Source organism: Sorex araneus, chromosome 4 (genome assembly GCF_027595985.1).
Source record: "Sorex araneus isolate mSorAra2 chromosome 4, mSorAra2.pri, whole genome shotgun sequence".
NCBI lineage: Eukaryota > Metazoa > Chordata > Mammalia > Eulipotyphla > Soricidae > Sorex > Sorex araneus.
Window position 1 is genome coordinate 38,584,975 of NC_073305.1, and position 14,942 is coordinate 38,599,916.

The following is a 14,942-nucleotide window of genomic DNA, read 5'->3' on the forward strand; positions in this document are numbered from 1 at the left end:
GTTCCTGCGTGACTTGGCACTCCTGTCCCAGATGTGCGCAGGAACCGTCTGCCTGCCTTCCTCGCTCCCCCCCCCCCCGCCAAATTACAGGCGTTGAGTGAATGCACCCCCTAGAAAAGATGAGCGCAGGGTTTACTTACGCAAGCCCATGCAGAGCCCAGTCTCTGCCTGGGCCGCTTTTACTCTACTTAGGTTTGGGGTGTCGGTGCAGGAGACTAGAAGAGGCATCACAGACAGACGTGGACACCAAACTGACTCCCTGCGCGTCATACGGAGACCCTATCCCATCTTCTCCTTCTTCAAGCAAAGTAGAAGGAACCCCCTAGGGCCGGAGGAGGGCTGCTTGACCGGGACGCAGCGCGGAACCCGGGCAAAGCAGGCGCGGTCCGCCGCGCGGGAGGCGCGTACCCCCTCTTCTCCTCGCTCAGGATCTGGGGCTCGGAGGTGGGAGGAACTGCAACTAGGAAGGTGAAGAGGCCAGGCCTGGGGGCGGGGCTCCAGCCTGGCGCCCCGCCCCGCCACGCCCCTCGCCTGCCAGGCGGCCTCCTGCACCCGGGAGCCGCCAGCTGCCACTGCTGCAGCCAGCGCGGGGAACCCTCCTCGGATCCGCCGCGCACAGGTGAGCTGCGGACGGGGGCAGGTAAGGACCAGCTTCGCCGCGGCCAGGAGACGGAATTAGAGCGCCAGAGGAGGGCGGCACCCACTGCGCCGCGCGAGTCCCGATAGCTGGCGGGGCGGGGAGGGGGGTCGGTCCCCGGCGGTGCCCGGCCACGGGGAGGTGGGCACGACTCCTCTGCCCAGCCCAGCTCGGGCGATGCGAGCGGCGCTTCGGTGTTTGCAGCCGTGCTCTGGGCGCGACGCCTCCAGCTGGCCGCGCAGGTGGCGGGGTGCGGGATCCCCGGGGCAGGGGGGGAGGCAGGCAGTCGGGGCTAGGAGCGATTGTTTCCAGCCTGTAGCAAAACCCAGCCCCTCCTGGGTCACGAAAGGGTCACCGTAGCTTTGCAGGGAGGTGCGGAGGGTGGGGTGGGGGGTAGACTTCCTTGCAGAGGGGCGCTCAAGAACCATCCCAGGAATATATCCTAAAGAGGAGCAAGATCGGGTCTCTTTGACATAGTGTGTACAGGTGGGAAAACCTGCTGGAGAAGATAGATTTTTTTTTCCCCACCTTTTTTTTTTTTTTTTTTTAATCCTTCACTTCTTTCCTTGCATCTGAACAAGTGACACCGGAATAGAAGCCCAGCGGTTGGGTCTGTCTCCTAAATTCTGGTTTGTGTCCCCAGATTTGAATGTAGAGGAAATGTTTGTGTGGGTGGGCGGGAGGGTGGAGGGGGTGTTTTAACACGGTGTGAGTTTGTCCAACTTCGAAGTCAGGGTTCCCTGGACACACGTGTCTTCTCTCCGCTGCAGCCGGAAGGGAAGATGTTCACCGTGCTGACCCGCCAGCCCTGTGGGCAAGGAGGTGAGTAGCTCTTAGCAGGCAGCAGGGGCGATTTTGCAGCCCCCCAGCCCCGAACCTCCACCCTTAAGAGAGGCTTGTAATGGGGGGAGGGTGCTCTTTGGTTTGAGACTCAGTTACTTACTCACCGAGCTTTCGCCACCGGGATTCCTCCGCTAAACGTCATGCTTCTCATCACGGCTACGCAAAACAAGGACTAACATGCATGTTTCGCGTGAATGGTTTTTCCGGTTTGCATAATCCATTAATTTGGCCCTTCTGGTTTCCCTTACCCAGCCATGTGTAAGGTTTGCTCCAGAATTTTGTTGATTTGGGGGTGAAGGGTAAAGGGCTCCGGGATCGTCCCTGTTTCCTTCCTAGGGTTGCTGGCACTGTGCCCCCCACAGCGTCCCCCTCCTGTCTTTGGGTGTCGAGGTTGCCTTTGCAGATTGGGGGGTTCCTGGGCGGCATTCCCATTCACCCAGGCGCCCACACACTCATGCATGCACCCTAACAAACGTGCCCTGCCTGCCAGCCTGCCTGCCTGCTGCTGGAGACGGGTTTTTTTTTTCTTCTTCTTCTTTTTCTGTAGCTGCTCATGTGGAAGCCTCTTTGCTCCCAGGTAGGCACTGTGTAATCACAGTTTGTCCAGCACTAATGATAGCACCGCTCCAGGCGCTGTTCCTGAAATGAATGAGACGTGGCCCAGAGCACTGGCTTTGTAATGGGCTTTTCTGCTGGGCTAGGGTTTGCTGAAGGTAATCATAGCTTTTTACCTGAAAATTGCTGAAGCACAGCGGGCGTGAGAGGCCAGCCATGTGGCTGTGGTCAGGAAATTGCTTACAGCTCATCCCCTCCTCTGCCCTGTCCACAGATGTTCCTTAGTCATGTCTCAAAACTGGGTGTTCTTTTGCAGGACAACTTCACCAATTTTTTTTTTGGGGGGGAGAGGGGGTCGCTGAGGGGATGTAAAGGGAAAATTGTACCTAACGAGTTTGTTTTACTGTGGCTTCCAGCTGTTTAAAAAACCAAAAAGAAAAACAATAAAACCCCAACATATGTCCTGTAATATCACACACACTGATGAACTTGTTATGTTCCTTCCAAAGAACAATTTGAACGTGGCAGATTAAATCTTTACCATGTCTTGTCTGGGAAGAAGAAAGCACTTAAACTGACAGAGATCTCCCGACTTCTCTGAAAGTTACGACTTTTACACTTGCCTGGCTAAATCTGGTCCATGGGCTTCCCAAGTACCCTCCGTCCAGCTGCCATCACAAATGATTATGTAATGTGTAACTCCCTGTGAATGACCCTTCAAACACACACAGGGCTAGTTCTCTGGAATAACTTCATGGCACTTAGAGCTGGGGCTGCCAGTTGCGGGCAAATACATATTGAGGGCAAATACATAATTGCAGGTTTGATAAATATTGACAAATTGCCTCCCATTGAGGCTGTACATGTTGGCCTTCCTAGGAACAAGGTAGAAGTAAGGGGTGACCAGAGCACTTTTGACATCGGGAAGGGTCTATGGCAGCACCTGTACTTTAGAGCAATCATGACGTGGCTGGCTACGGGAGCTTGTGTCTCATCCCCACACACCCTTTTCTTGTTTCAGAAAATGTGTCCTGGAATTAATGAAGGGATAGGACATAGCTTAAGGTGAACTAAGACTAAGTGTTCTGGAACAGAACACTATTCTGTTGCCTATTGTTGTTTGGTAGAGCATTCTGCAACGGTGGAAACGTTTGATAGCCGTACTGCCCCACCCTGTAGTGACTAGCCACACGTGGTGATTGGACACTTGAAACATGTCGAATGAGACTGTGGAACCAAGGGAGTTTTTCTTCAATTTTAATTAGTTTACACGTCAGTAGCCAATTGGTGAGAGACATAATGGGATTCCCTAAATCCAGCAACTTTTCTGTTCTGCCAAGATTTATCATATTTCTGCCACTTGGGTGTCATCATTTATATTTATTTCACAATAGAGCTGCCAAGCATATTAGTCAATGCTTTAATTAAATGTCCTTTGAATTTAAAACTTTAGATATTATTTGCAGATGGGCAGCTGGTTAAGTTTTAAGTTTGGTCTCTAAATTGATAGAGTTCTCGTCTATGTTTTTAAGATAGAGGCCATTTACAAGGTTTTAGTTACTTATTTATTTCAGTTTTGGAGTCACACTGGTGATTCTCAGGGATCATTCTTGGCTCTGCACTCAGGAATTACTCGTGGCAGTGCTCAGTGGAATATATAGGATGCTGGGGATTGTGTGGGGGCGCATACAAGGAAAGTGTCTTATCCATTGTACCATCTCTCCAGCTCCAAGAATTTTTAAATAGAAACTTTACCTGAGAAGTTGGTTTGCTTTGATTTCCAACTTGCCTCCAAATGATTCTGAAATGCTTCAGCCATTCTGACACATTCATGTACCCCACAATCCTACAAGGTATAGAATACTTCCATTAGCTCTGAAAACATGCACATGTTCCTTCCCAAGTGAATCCTCCCAAAATTCCAGGAGATGGCGCTATTCTGATTTCTGGAATTTCCTTCTTTTAAGACTTCACATAATGGAGTTATTTCAGCATATAGTTCAGTATGATTTATTTTTCTTTTGTTTGTTTGTTTGTGCGCGCGCGTGTGTGTGTGTGTGTGTTTATTTAAATGCCTGAATCTGGTGGTCCTTGGGCTACTCCTTGTGCATTGTTCTTGGTGGTTGGTCCTGTTGGTACTGGAGGAACCATGCAGTGGCAAGGATCAAACCCAAGCCATATGCAAAGCATGATAGTTTCTTTACCATTTGGGGGAGATGGTGTGGGGGGCGGGCATTAAGTTGGTATCTTAGCTTCTGTTCTATTTCTCCAGTCCTCCTTATTTAAAAAAAAATCTATTTACAAAATTTTCTTTAATGGGGGCTAGAGAAGATAGTGCTACCCATTGCAGTGACTGACCTGGGTTCGATCCTTCAAAGCCCACCAAGAGTGATCCCTGAACACAGAACCAGGAGTAAGTCTTGAGCATCACTGGGTGTGGCCCCCTCTAAAAAAATTATTTTTTATTAACTCACCATGGTTTATTAAGCTCCTATTTTCCCTTTAGCGAGCTAGGAAATATTAGTTGAATTTAGCAACCGAATATGATACTTTTGACTTTATATTGTTATGCAACAGACATATAATTACTTAATTACCTTTAGTCAGAGACTATTTATTTAATTGAAGATTATTCTTATACTTGCCTTTTCCTTGCCTTTAAGTGGATCTATATGTTATGTAACAAAGGAGCATTTTATGTGCTCCTTTGTAAGGGAACCTGTGGATTGAAGGCCAGTTTCTCTACTTGAATTTAGATGGAGGCGAGACCCTGGGCCTTACCCTACACAGAGGGAAAAGGATTGAAGTTGTGTTCTTACTCAGAACCAAAATGTTTTAAACATTCAACAGTTTTGCATTTGCTCAAGTTCAGTGTGAACTGAACTTCAGAGGATTCATTTTGTCTGAAGGACAGTTTCCGGGACGACTTTCATTTTTACAGAAACCACACCCAGCGCTGCTGAAGAGGGCCTGAGCGCTGTGGACACTTCCTGCCACTCTCCAGTCTGGCCTCAAATGCTCAGATATGGTGGTGCAGGGGGTCACCTGAGCTGCACCCAGCAGTGCTCCGGGATGGAGGTGGTGCGTGAAGCCGGAGAGAGCTCAGAGCCTCCCAGCTGTCCCCCCCACACCCCACCTGGCCCTGAGATTATTTGTTAATCGAACACATCACCTGCCTTAGTAGAAAACTCGTCTTTTTAAAATCCACATAGAAACAAATGTTCCTGTAAATCATCTCAGAGATGACCAATAACACACCTAACACACTTTGAAAATATCGGAAAACTAAACTAAGCCTACGTTCTCTGCAAATGCTGTCCCAGTCTTTTGGTGGGGTTGGGGGTGAGTAAAAGGATGTTGGGAACCCAGTGAACCGAATGGCTGCTTTGCCCTGAAAGTATAGTTCTCACCCCGGCAGTAACATATGCATGGTAATCAGGCCAGTCCACAGGTTCTGCAGAGAAGGCCAGTCCCCAACTTCTTCTTTCCCAACATGTCTCTTGTGGGGTTTCCCATTTTAGGCCTCAAGACCTTCTCCCGAGCCCCAGCCATCATCACCCTGGTGGTCTTGCTGGTGAGTGTTGTAGTGCTGGTGACAATCACGATCATCCAGATGCACCACAGAGAAGTTCTCCTTCCAGGGTTGAAGGTAAGCGTGAAAAGATGGGCCCCAGAGGGAAGAAAGGGACCATGCCATTAATCATTCCAAAGTTCTGAGTCAGGAAAGAATTAAGTCCAGTCTCCCTGCCTGCAGCAGGAGAAGGCAGTATAAGACCCAAGGGCAAAAGCCTAGAGAGCCCTGTTGTCTAAGGCTGTAGCTTAGTAATAGGGACCCTCTTCTTCAAGGACAGGGTGGTCCTAATCTGACTCCTCACTGTTGGTAGCACGGCTACAATTGGTGGCCAAGAACCACAGCTAGAAAGTAGATAAGGGACCAAACATGATAGCTTCTCATTATCTGCATTGCAAACCATAATGCCCATACATAAAGAGAGAGTAAGAGGGAAATTGTCTGCCCTAGAGGCAGGGGGAGGGGTGAGACGGGTTGTGGGGGGGAATGATACTGGGGACACTGGTGGTGGAGAATGTGCACTGGTGGAGGGATGGGTGTTTGATCATTGTATGACTGAAACTCAAACATGAAAGTTTTGTAACTGTAGCTTGCGGTGATTCAATTAAAAAAAAAAAGAAAAAAAGAGAGGGCTGGAGCGATAGCACAGAGGGTAGGGCGTTTGCCTTGCACGCGGCTGACCCAGGTTCGATCCCCGGCAACCCATATGGTCCCCCAAGCACCGCCGGGAGTAATTCCTGAGTGCAAATCCAGGAATAACCCCTGAGCATCGCTGGGTGTGACCCAAAAAGCAAAAAAAAAAAAAAGAAAGAAAGAAAGAAAAAGAAAAAAGAATCACAACTAACTATCCAAAACTTACCAGGTCCTGTACATCTGTTTTGTGATTTAATCTCTCCCCCAGACAACATGATCCCAATCGTGAGTGGAGACCCAGGCTCTCTGGCCTTGCTTGGGAAAATCAAGCGTTTCAAAGTCTCCCTGAGCTCTCTTTGGTTTGGAAGGGCGCCATGCAATTACTTTAACTCTTCCACCTTAAGAAGTACTTAGAACTATGGGGCCAGAGTGATAGTCCAGCAAGTAGGGCAGTCGCCTTGCCGACCTGGGTTTGATACTGAGCATCGCATATGTTCCCCTGAGTACTACAGGAGTAATTCCTGAGTGCAGAGTTAGGAGTAAGCCTTGAGCATTGCTGAGTGTGGCCCCACCCCCAAAAATGTACTTAGGACTTGTTCAGATGCCTCACTCAGTTCTTGGTGAGTCCATCCCCAAACGGCCTCTTGGATGACCTCATCTGAGACTCATCTGTATCGCACCACCCTTGACACCATCTAAAGATGTCCATGGCGATGGCAGGTGATTTTAAGAGGAACCATCAAATGAAATGTTGAGAATGTCAGTGAATTATTGATCTGCAAACCACACGTGGTGGAGGTCTGCAAACTTTTTCTTTACAGGGCCAGAGAGAGATTATGCCAGACTTTGAATGCCTCAGAATCTCTGCAATGTGTGTTTTCTTTTTGTTTTTTTTTTCTTTTTCTTGTTTTTTTTCCCTTTTGCCACATTCATCAGGTCTTTGGGGTTACTCCTGGTTCTATACTCGGGGATCACTCCTGGTGGGGCTCAGGGGACCACAGTGCTGGGAATCAAACCTGGGACAGCAGCATGGCATGCAAGGCAGGTGCCCTACCCTCTGTACCATCTCTTCAGCCCCATGTCTTAAGACTTAAAAACAAACTAACAAATATAAAAACAGTGCTTAGCTGGAGGACCATGGGGGCCAAGTAATTCAGTCTGGTTCTCTGAATCTACATAGTATTTTCTTTTGACCTTCAGGGTCCTTTCTTCATCTTCCTGCTATGAGTAATTCTTCAATGTCTCTGCCTGAAATAGAGGGTTCTGTAGTTGGTTTTTGTTTTGTTTTATTGCTGTTGTTTTATATGGGACCAGGGATCAAACTCAGGGCCTCACACATACAGATTTAGTGTTCTACCATGAACTACATCCCTTGTCTCTGAAATAGAGGGTTTTAAAAACATAAGACATCAACTAATATTGCTTTGCTCTGTGGGTAAGTTTGTTCTGTCATTCTGAGGCCACTTTTCGAAAGGAGTCAAAGGATTCAAAGGATTATGGCATCTGCTTCCTTTGTAGATAGTATTTAAGAACCTCAGGCCCTCTGACTCCCTGGGGGAGTGCTTGTGATTCGTTCCCCTGGGCTTAACTACATGGGAGAGAAATGCATCAAGCCGATGAGGTTGTCCCCAGCCTTGACACTGCACAGAGCCATGATGGCCAGTATGGTAGCCACTGCCCCCACCCTGATCCCCATATTCCTAGAACTATGGAGCCCTTGAGCTATGACCTTGGAAAATACCCAGGGACTTGAAGACTGGTATAAAAACTATAATACATTTTGGTATGGATTCCCTGTGAAAAAGACAATACTTTGGACATATTGGACTAAGTGATATATATTAAAAATCAATGAACTTTGTGTGAAAAATATGAATCTCAGCCCCACAGTAGAGCAGAGCAACATACCTCTCATTTGAACCCTGGGTTCAAGACCACAGATAAATACCTAACCCTTATGCAGCTCTCAGATGGTGAAAAGAAACCAAATATATCTGGTTGTCCAAAAACAGTGGCCGAGCTGGAGCGATAGCTCGGTAGGGTGTTTGCCTTGCACGCGGCCAACCCAGGTTCGATTCCCAGCATCCTATATGGTCCCTCGAGCACTGCCAGGAGTAATTCCTGAGTGCATGAGCCAGTAGTAACCCCTGTGCAGTGCCGGGTGTGACCAAAAACGAAAAAAAAAACAACGTTGGCCAAGGTTTAGATAAGTGGTTTCCCCAAGCTCCAGCATTGCCTTCTTCTCTAAATTATAAAGTCGGGATCACAACCAGGAACACTATCATCTCCTCACATGTTGTATGCTGTGGTTCAGTTTAATGAGCTTCTCCCTCATGTCATTTTAGTTAATCCTGTGCCAGCGATAGCAGGTGGGCAAAGCAAGCTCTGTGAGCACTTTGCAAGTGAGGAGGTATAGGCTTGGCCAGAGGCTGTCAGGACATCGAGTGAAATGCAGCCCCCTCCCACCCCGTTCTCTGAACTTGCCTCCCACACCCCCCCTCACCCTGACTTGCATCTGGAGAACACAAGGGCTGGCGTCTGGTAGGAGAGTGTGGCCTCCTTTGTGCGGGAGAGAAGGTGGAGAGTGTGGCTGACTAGATGCAGGAAGATTCGCCAACTCGGGGGAGGGAAGCACCTCCCAGCTCAACGCAAGGCTAATGTCACCCTTAGATCCTAGCAACTTGGGACTCCTCCCCGCTCCCCCCCACCCCCCCGGAGGTCCGAAGGGCCAGCTCGAACGACATTGTGTCTCTTTCCCCTTCTGGAGCACAGGCATGTGACCCATTCAGAGCCATGCTTCCTCTTCGAGAACATGCTGTGCTGCATGGGACCCAGAATCCGGGGTCTGTGTGTACCTCTTCCTGAACGGTAGACCCCATCACTGGCCTGAAGGCAGCTGCTGGCAAGCAGCAGAAAAGTGGGATCTGAGCTGCCCCATAACATACACCATTTGAAAAAAAAAAAAAAAAACTATCCCACATGCTACAGTCAACACAGTTGCACACGGCTCTTTATTTTGTGTCTTTGCCAGGAGTAGTAGGGGCGGGGGGCTGGGGATAGTGGTAAATGGGGGAGAGAACAGGCTGCAGCAGACAGGGGCGGGGAGAGAGGGGAAGCGGAAGGAGAGGCAGGGGAGCTGAGCAAGTATCTCTGATGATGCAAATGTCCCTCAACTTTCACAACATTGGGAACTGCTCAGGAAACTGCTCAGGGAAGCCTCTGCCTGGTTTCTGCTTATTTGCGGGGAGGTCAGAGCCGAGTCCTGCATCCATACAGGACACAGATGAGTAGAGACAGATGTCGAGTGGAGGAAAGGAGATTCTGGGCCTCCATGGAGGACGTGGGTGGGGTTTGAAGGAAGGAGCAGTCCTTAAGGCTCCTAGCCCAGTGGGAGTTCGTCTGGTCAAAAGCGGAGGTACAAAGTCATCAGCTGTTGACCGTTGGGAGTAGGAGGAGGGACCGGGGAAGTGAGACCTGAGGGAAGATGGCCAGGGAAGGGGCCTGTTACCCAGCAAGGCCACTTCTGTGGGCGCCTGGGGCTCCATCCTGCTGCCGATCTCTGCAAGCTGGGACAGAACTCAGCGCAGACCTGGCCTGTGCCAGGAGGCGCCGGGAGCACCACCGCCTCACTGTTCTACTGAGCTGTGTTTACACAACCGACGTCTAACGGTAGTGCAGAGCCTGCTCCTCCGGGGAGGGGACACCAATACTGGTATTTCAAATCCAGTGTGAGCTTGGAGGGGAGCGAGGCAGGGTAGAGGGAAATGAGGAACTGGGCACAATCGTGGTAAGCTCAGGGAATGTGAGCAGTGACCGATTCAGAACAGAAATCTAGCAGGTCCCTTTGGGGGGTGGGGAGGGGGCTTGCTAGGCTCTCAGCAAGGTTTAGAAGTACCAGAAAAAAAACACCCTCCACCGATGAGTAAAGAAGAGGGTTTTCCTCGCTCTGGTGTCTTGCTCTAGTCACAGGGAGGGCAGGGGCAGGATGTGGGGACATCATGCTGAGATACTTGTCAGAATGCTTAGGCCGCTGAGTGGTGGGGGTGTGAGATGCGAGAAATGATGGGCGTCTGAGAGCTTGGCTCTTGTTTTGCAGTGTGTGCTAATGGGTGAGAGGGGCTGCCGAGGGTTGGGGGCCCGTCCAGTGAACATGACCTGCTGGTGTTTTCAGAGCAACACTATTCAGACTTTAGTCAAGAGTCCAAAAGGCCCCCCGAGCCCCTTCTCTCATTGCCGCTGGTCTGACTTGCTCCACCAGCTTCGAGAATAAGCACAGTGAAACACAGTGACCTCATCTTTATTTTCCCACACAGGCCCCCACCTGCTTGACTACCATTAAGTCCTTTTTTCTTTTTTCTTTAATATTTTTTTGGCAGCACCTGGCAGTGTTCAGAGGCTACTTCTTGACTCCGCTCAGGGGTTGCTCCCCCTGGCGCTCTAGGGTCCCTGCTGTGTCAGGAATGGAACCCAGGTCTCCTGCATGCAAAGTCTGTGCTTCAGGCCTTTGGGCTCTCTCCCAGGTCCCCCATTTAGTGCTCCTGAGAGGACTCACTGTGTCTTCTTGCCCTCCTCACCCCCACAGTTGTCCAGAAAGGTTCTTGGTCCGGGCTCTCTGTAGTCTATTGCCTTTGCTTCCTGTAGCCACAGCGTGTCGCTGTGAAAGAGAGGCCTGTGTTCGGGGGCCTATGGGCTCAGTGTTTCAGGAATTCTGCTTTTCTCCAGTGGGTGATCTTGTGGGACTCATCGGTTCTCCACATTGGGTCACACACCCATACTTGGCCGTTACTTTCCAGAGCACAAGTGATGGATGAGGTCTTGAAACGTTTCCTTCAGGTCCTGGTTGAGGGTCTCCACTACCTAGAGCCCACACTGGGATCATTGGTCTCGCCCTCCCCCAAAGCCCTGATCCACCACACCTTGATCCACCTCCTCTCCAGCCAGATCAGCACACCAGGTCACCACACTTGTGGTCAGCACTAGCCAAGGGTGCCACTCTACCTGGTAACATCTTACTAGTAACCAGCGTCCCACTAGACGCGGTTTCCTCGGGGTTCTGAGTTCAGGTTTGAGAGTCAGTGTTTCTTAACTTTTATCAGAATGTGACCTTCTTTGAACCTTATTTCCTTCCTATACCCCCCTCTCGTGCCATAGCCCCATGTTTATGCAATTTTCACCTGTGGCCCCTTGGAATATTCTAGGGTATAAAGATCTAGGGTATAAAGAGGGGGGATTTCTGGTCCCAGTTTAGGACCACTAAATTAGACTTTGGCTTCACCCCAAGTCTGTGAACCTAAAAAGTTCTTACTTCTGTGAACCTCAGTTTCTCTGTCAGATGGAGAGAGAGAGAGAGAGAGAGAGAGAGAGAGAGAGAGAGAGAGAGAGAGAGAGAGAGAGAGAGAGAGAGAGACGAAGGCATTCGTGCAGTGCCTGGCATATTATGCGCCCTCTGATATTTATCACTGCTGTTATTATAATAATGATGGTGATTACAACAAGAAGGAAGTCTAAGAAAACCGGCTTTATGGCCTTTCCCTCTGGTTTTGCTAGAAACCTGCATCGTTCTTGAGTTTTGAAACTCAGGGTTCACACAGGAGACTGACTCCTTGGGTTAACCCACTGATGACTCCTTGGCTTTACCCGTGTCTCTGCGCCACATCCAAGCCATATGCTTTCTCACTCCAAGTTCCACAGAGCACTTGTTGCTTCTCATCCAAGTGTGGCCCTCCTGCCTGACCCGAATGGCCGTGCCCTCCGAGAAACCACCTCGAGTTTCGGTGATTAGACACGTGAGCTCTGGAAACGTGTTGAGACCAATATTCCCACCTCTGCAGAAGCTGATGAAGGATGGAAAGGGGTGGCTCGATGGCTGCTCTGGTGTTGTGCCTCATGGCTAGGTCTGGAGTGAAGACCCTGAAGGGCACCCACCCTGGTGAGGACTGGCCCCCAGCGGGAGGGCGTCACGGGAAGGGACCTTCTGCCTTCTCTCTTGATCTTGGGCCAGCCCTGTGGATCAGGCTGGGCTTCATGCGTAGGGAAAACACTTCCTTTGTGCGAGGTTGGAATAAGGAAACTGGGGGCAGGGGCAGGGGGGAGCTGAGAGCAGAGAGATGTTCTCTGGGGTTTTAGGCACTTGCTTGCATGCAGCTCACCCCAGCACTACTGGATGTGGCCCCCAAATCCAAACAAAAAATTAAAAAGCTTTGGAGAAAAGTGGCTGCCCTTTGGAGCACTTCGGTTGTTGTCTGTGACTTTGCTTTCACTGGTCAGTGCAGCCCTGAAGGGCTGTAGGGGCCAGGGCTGGGGGAGGGGGGTGGCAGGCTGTGCTGTGAGCAGGCAGCAGCCGCAGGGAGGAAAGGCGGCAGCTGAGAATGTGGAGGCTCTGGACTCTGGAGTTCCTGGATTCCTTATGTTTTAACCTGCGTTTTACTCTCCCAGGGGCCTCTGCCCACAGGAGCCCATGAACAATGCCACCGTTGTTCCCCGTGGTGGGTAACGTGCCAGGATCCTGTGCCACGGGTATCAGAATGAAGGGCTGAGATCAAGAGGCTGTGTAGGTTCAAATGCCAGTGTACACAGGGTGTTCTGTCTCATTTGGGGGCAGAGGCTGTGATCCAGGAACTGAAGCGGCTGTTAAAAAAAAAAAGGAGAGATGGTCCTTAGGGCTGGAGCGATAGTACAATGGGAAGGGTGCTTGCCTGGCGCAAGGCTGACCTGGGTTTGATCCCTAGCATTCCATGTGGTGCCCTATGGGACGGATCACACTTGCCAAGAATGATCCCTAAGCGTATAGCCAGGAATAAGTCCTGAGCACTGTAATGTATGGCCCAACCCTCCCATCCCACCCACAAATATCTGTCACTGTCACTGTCGTTCTGTTGCTCATTGATTTGCTTGAGCAGGCACCAGTAACGTCTCCATCGTGAGACTTGTTTGTTACTGCTTTTGGCATGTTGAATATGCTACGGGGAGCTTGCCAGGCTCTGCCGTGCGGGCGAGATACTCTCGGTACCTTGCCGGGCTCTCCGAGAGGGGCAGAGGAATCAAACCCGGATCTAAAATTTGAAAATAGGTTCTGTTCCAAGTGAAGCTGTTACGTCAAAGTAGAAAGTCAAAAACTTCCCAAGTGTCCAGAGCTGGGGAATTGGCTAAACACTTCATGGTAAACTCGATGAATAGATTGAAATGGGTGATATCATTCGATTTTTTTTACTGGCAAGGGAGACATGTTCATGATGAATTAAGAAAAATAAAGTCATTAGAAAATCCAGCGGAAACCATAACGCTGTTGATTTAAGAGTGTATCCTGGGGCTGGAGCCATAGCACAGCAGGTAGGGTGTTTGCCTTGCATGCGGTCAACCTGGGTTCGATTCCCAGCATCCCATATGGTCCCCCAAGCACCGCCAGGAGTAATTCCTGAGTGCAGAGCCAGGAGTAACCCCTGTGCATCGCCGGGTGTGATCTAAAAAGAAAAAAAAAAAGAGTGTACCCCAACACCGAAGGGTATCTGCAGCCCTGAGCACAGAAGACAGCTAGAAACAACAGTGTTACCGCAAGGTGTTCGCACAGCTGATTGGTGGCTAGTGGTTTTGTCCTTGCCTTGTGATTTTATTTTGCTTCTCTGATTTTCCTGGATCCCCGGGCACCTCGCCTCCGGTTCCCTTTTGAAAGCAAGCTGGCTAAGGGGAGCTCCAGTGGGGGGTGTTCTACACGGGGCCTTTAAAGCAAGATTCCACCCGAGCCTGCAGACCCCCAGCCCTAACTCGCTGGTCCCCGGGAGGAAGAAAGGCTTCTGTGCCCTGGACAACCCCCAGATACCATGCCCGCATGGTCCATGCCACTCCTCAGAGGCAGCGACTCTGGCTCTGTCCTGGCCAGGCTTGATCCAGGGCTGTGCAGGTCAGTGTCTCCAGCTGATGCTCGCTGGGGAGCTAGAGGGATGGGCCCACTCCCGCACGCCACAGCCCAGTGCCCCGGCAACGGCTGCTGTCCATGTGCTCTGCTGTCCCTGTCGCCAGTTTATTTGTGTTTTGACTTTTCCTTTCTGAATTATGAATTCTGCTGCCTGTGTCTCTCCCTAGGAGATATTCCTACTTACAGTTTTATGGGACCTCATTCCCCTGGCCCTGAAAGAGCCCCCAGTGCGGTAGCGTTGGGAAGGATGAGTAAGGAGAGGCTGCTAAAATCTCAGGCTTTTTGTGTTCCTGGAGCGAGCAGATGCCACTGGGCTACACTAGCATACAACAGGGACAAATGGAGACGTTACTGGCGCCCACTCGAGCAACTCGATGAACAACGGGGTTACAGTGATACAGTGATAGGTTGTTTTTTTTTTCTTTTTGGGTCACACCCAGCGATGCACAGGGGTTACTCCTGGCACTGCACTCAGGAATTACCCCTGGCAGTGCTCAGGGGACCACATGGGATGCTGGGAATCGAACCTGGGTCGGCCACATGCTAGGCAAACGCCCTACCCGCTGTGCTATTGCTCCAGCCTTAATACAGTGATAGTTTTGTGTTGTTGTTGTTGTTGTTGTTGTTGTTGTTGTTGTTGTTTTCGGTTGCTTCTGCCCAGGCAGACAAGCCTGGAAGTTTGAAGAAAAGGCAGCAGGTGACTACTGGTGTCCCTTCTGAGACCTCAGTGGTCTCTGTCCAGCTCAGCCCTTGGAGATCTGGAGGAGGAGCAACTCGGGACCGGTTTTGCA

The 14,942-nt window shown here is 50.3% G+C and overlaps 1 protein-coding gene across 1 annotated transcript in view; it reads left to right on the forward strand.

Moving 5' to 3' along the window:
* The first annotated feature begins 497 nt into the window (after window positions 1-497).
* Window positions 498-14,942, forward strand: part of ENTPD3 (ectonucleoside triphosphate diphosphohydrolase 3) — a 43,365-nt gene continuing 28,920 nt past the window's right edge. The window contains exons 1-3 of the mRNA XM_055135903.1: window positions 498-619; window positions 1,408-1,459; window positions 5,557-5,684. Coding sequence (XP_054991878.1) covers window positions 1,420-1,459; window positions 5,557-5,684 — 168 coding nt within the window. The 5' untranslated portion in view covers window positions 498-619; window positions 1,408-1,419. The remainder of the gene's footprint in view (window positions 620-1,407; window positions 1,460-5,556; window positions 5,685-14,942) is intronic.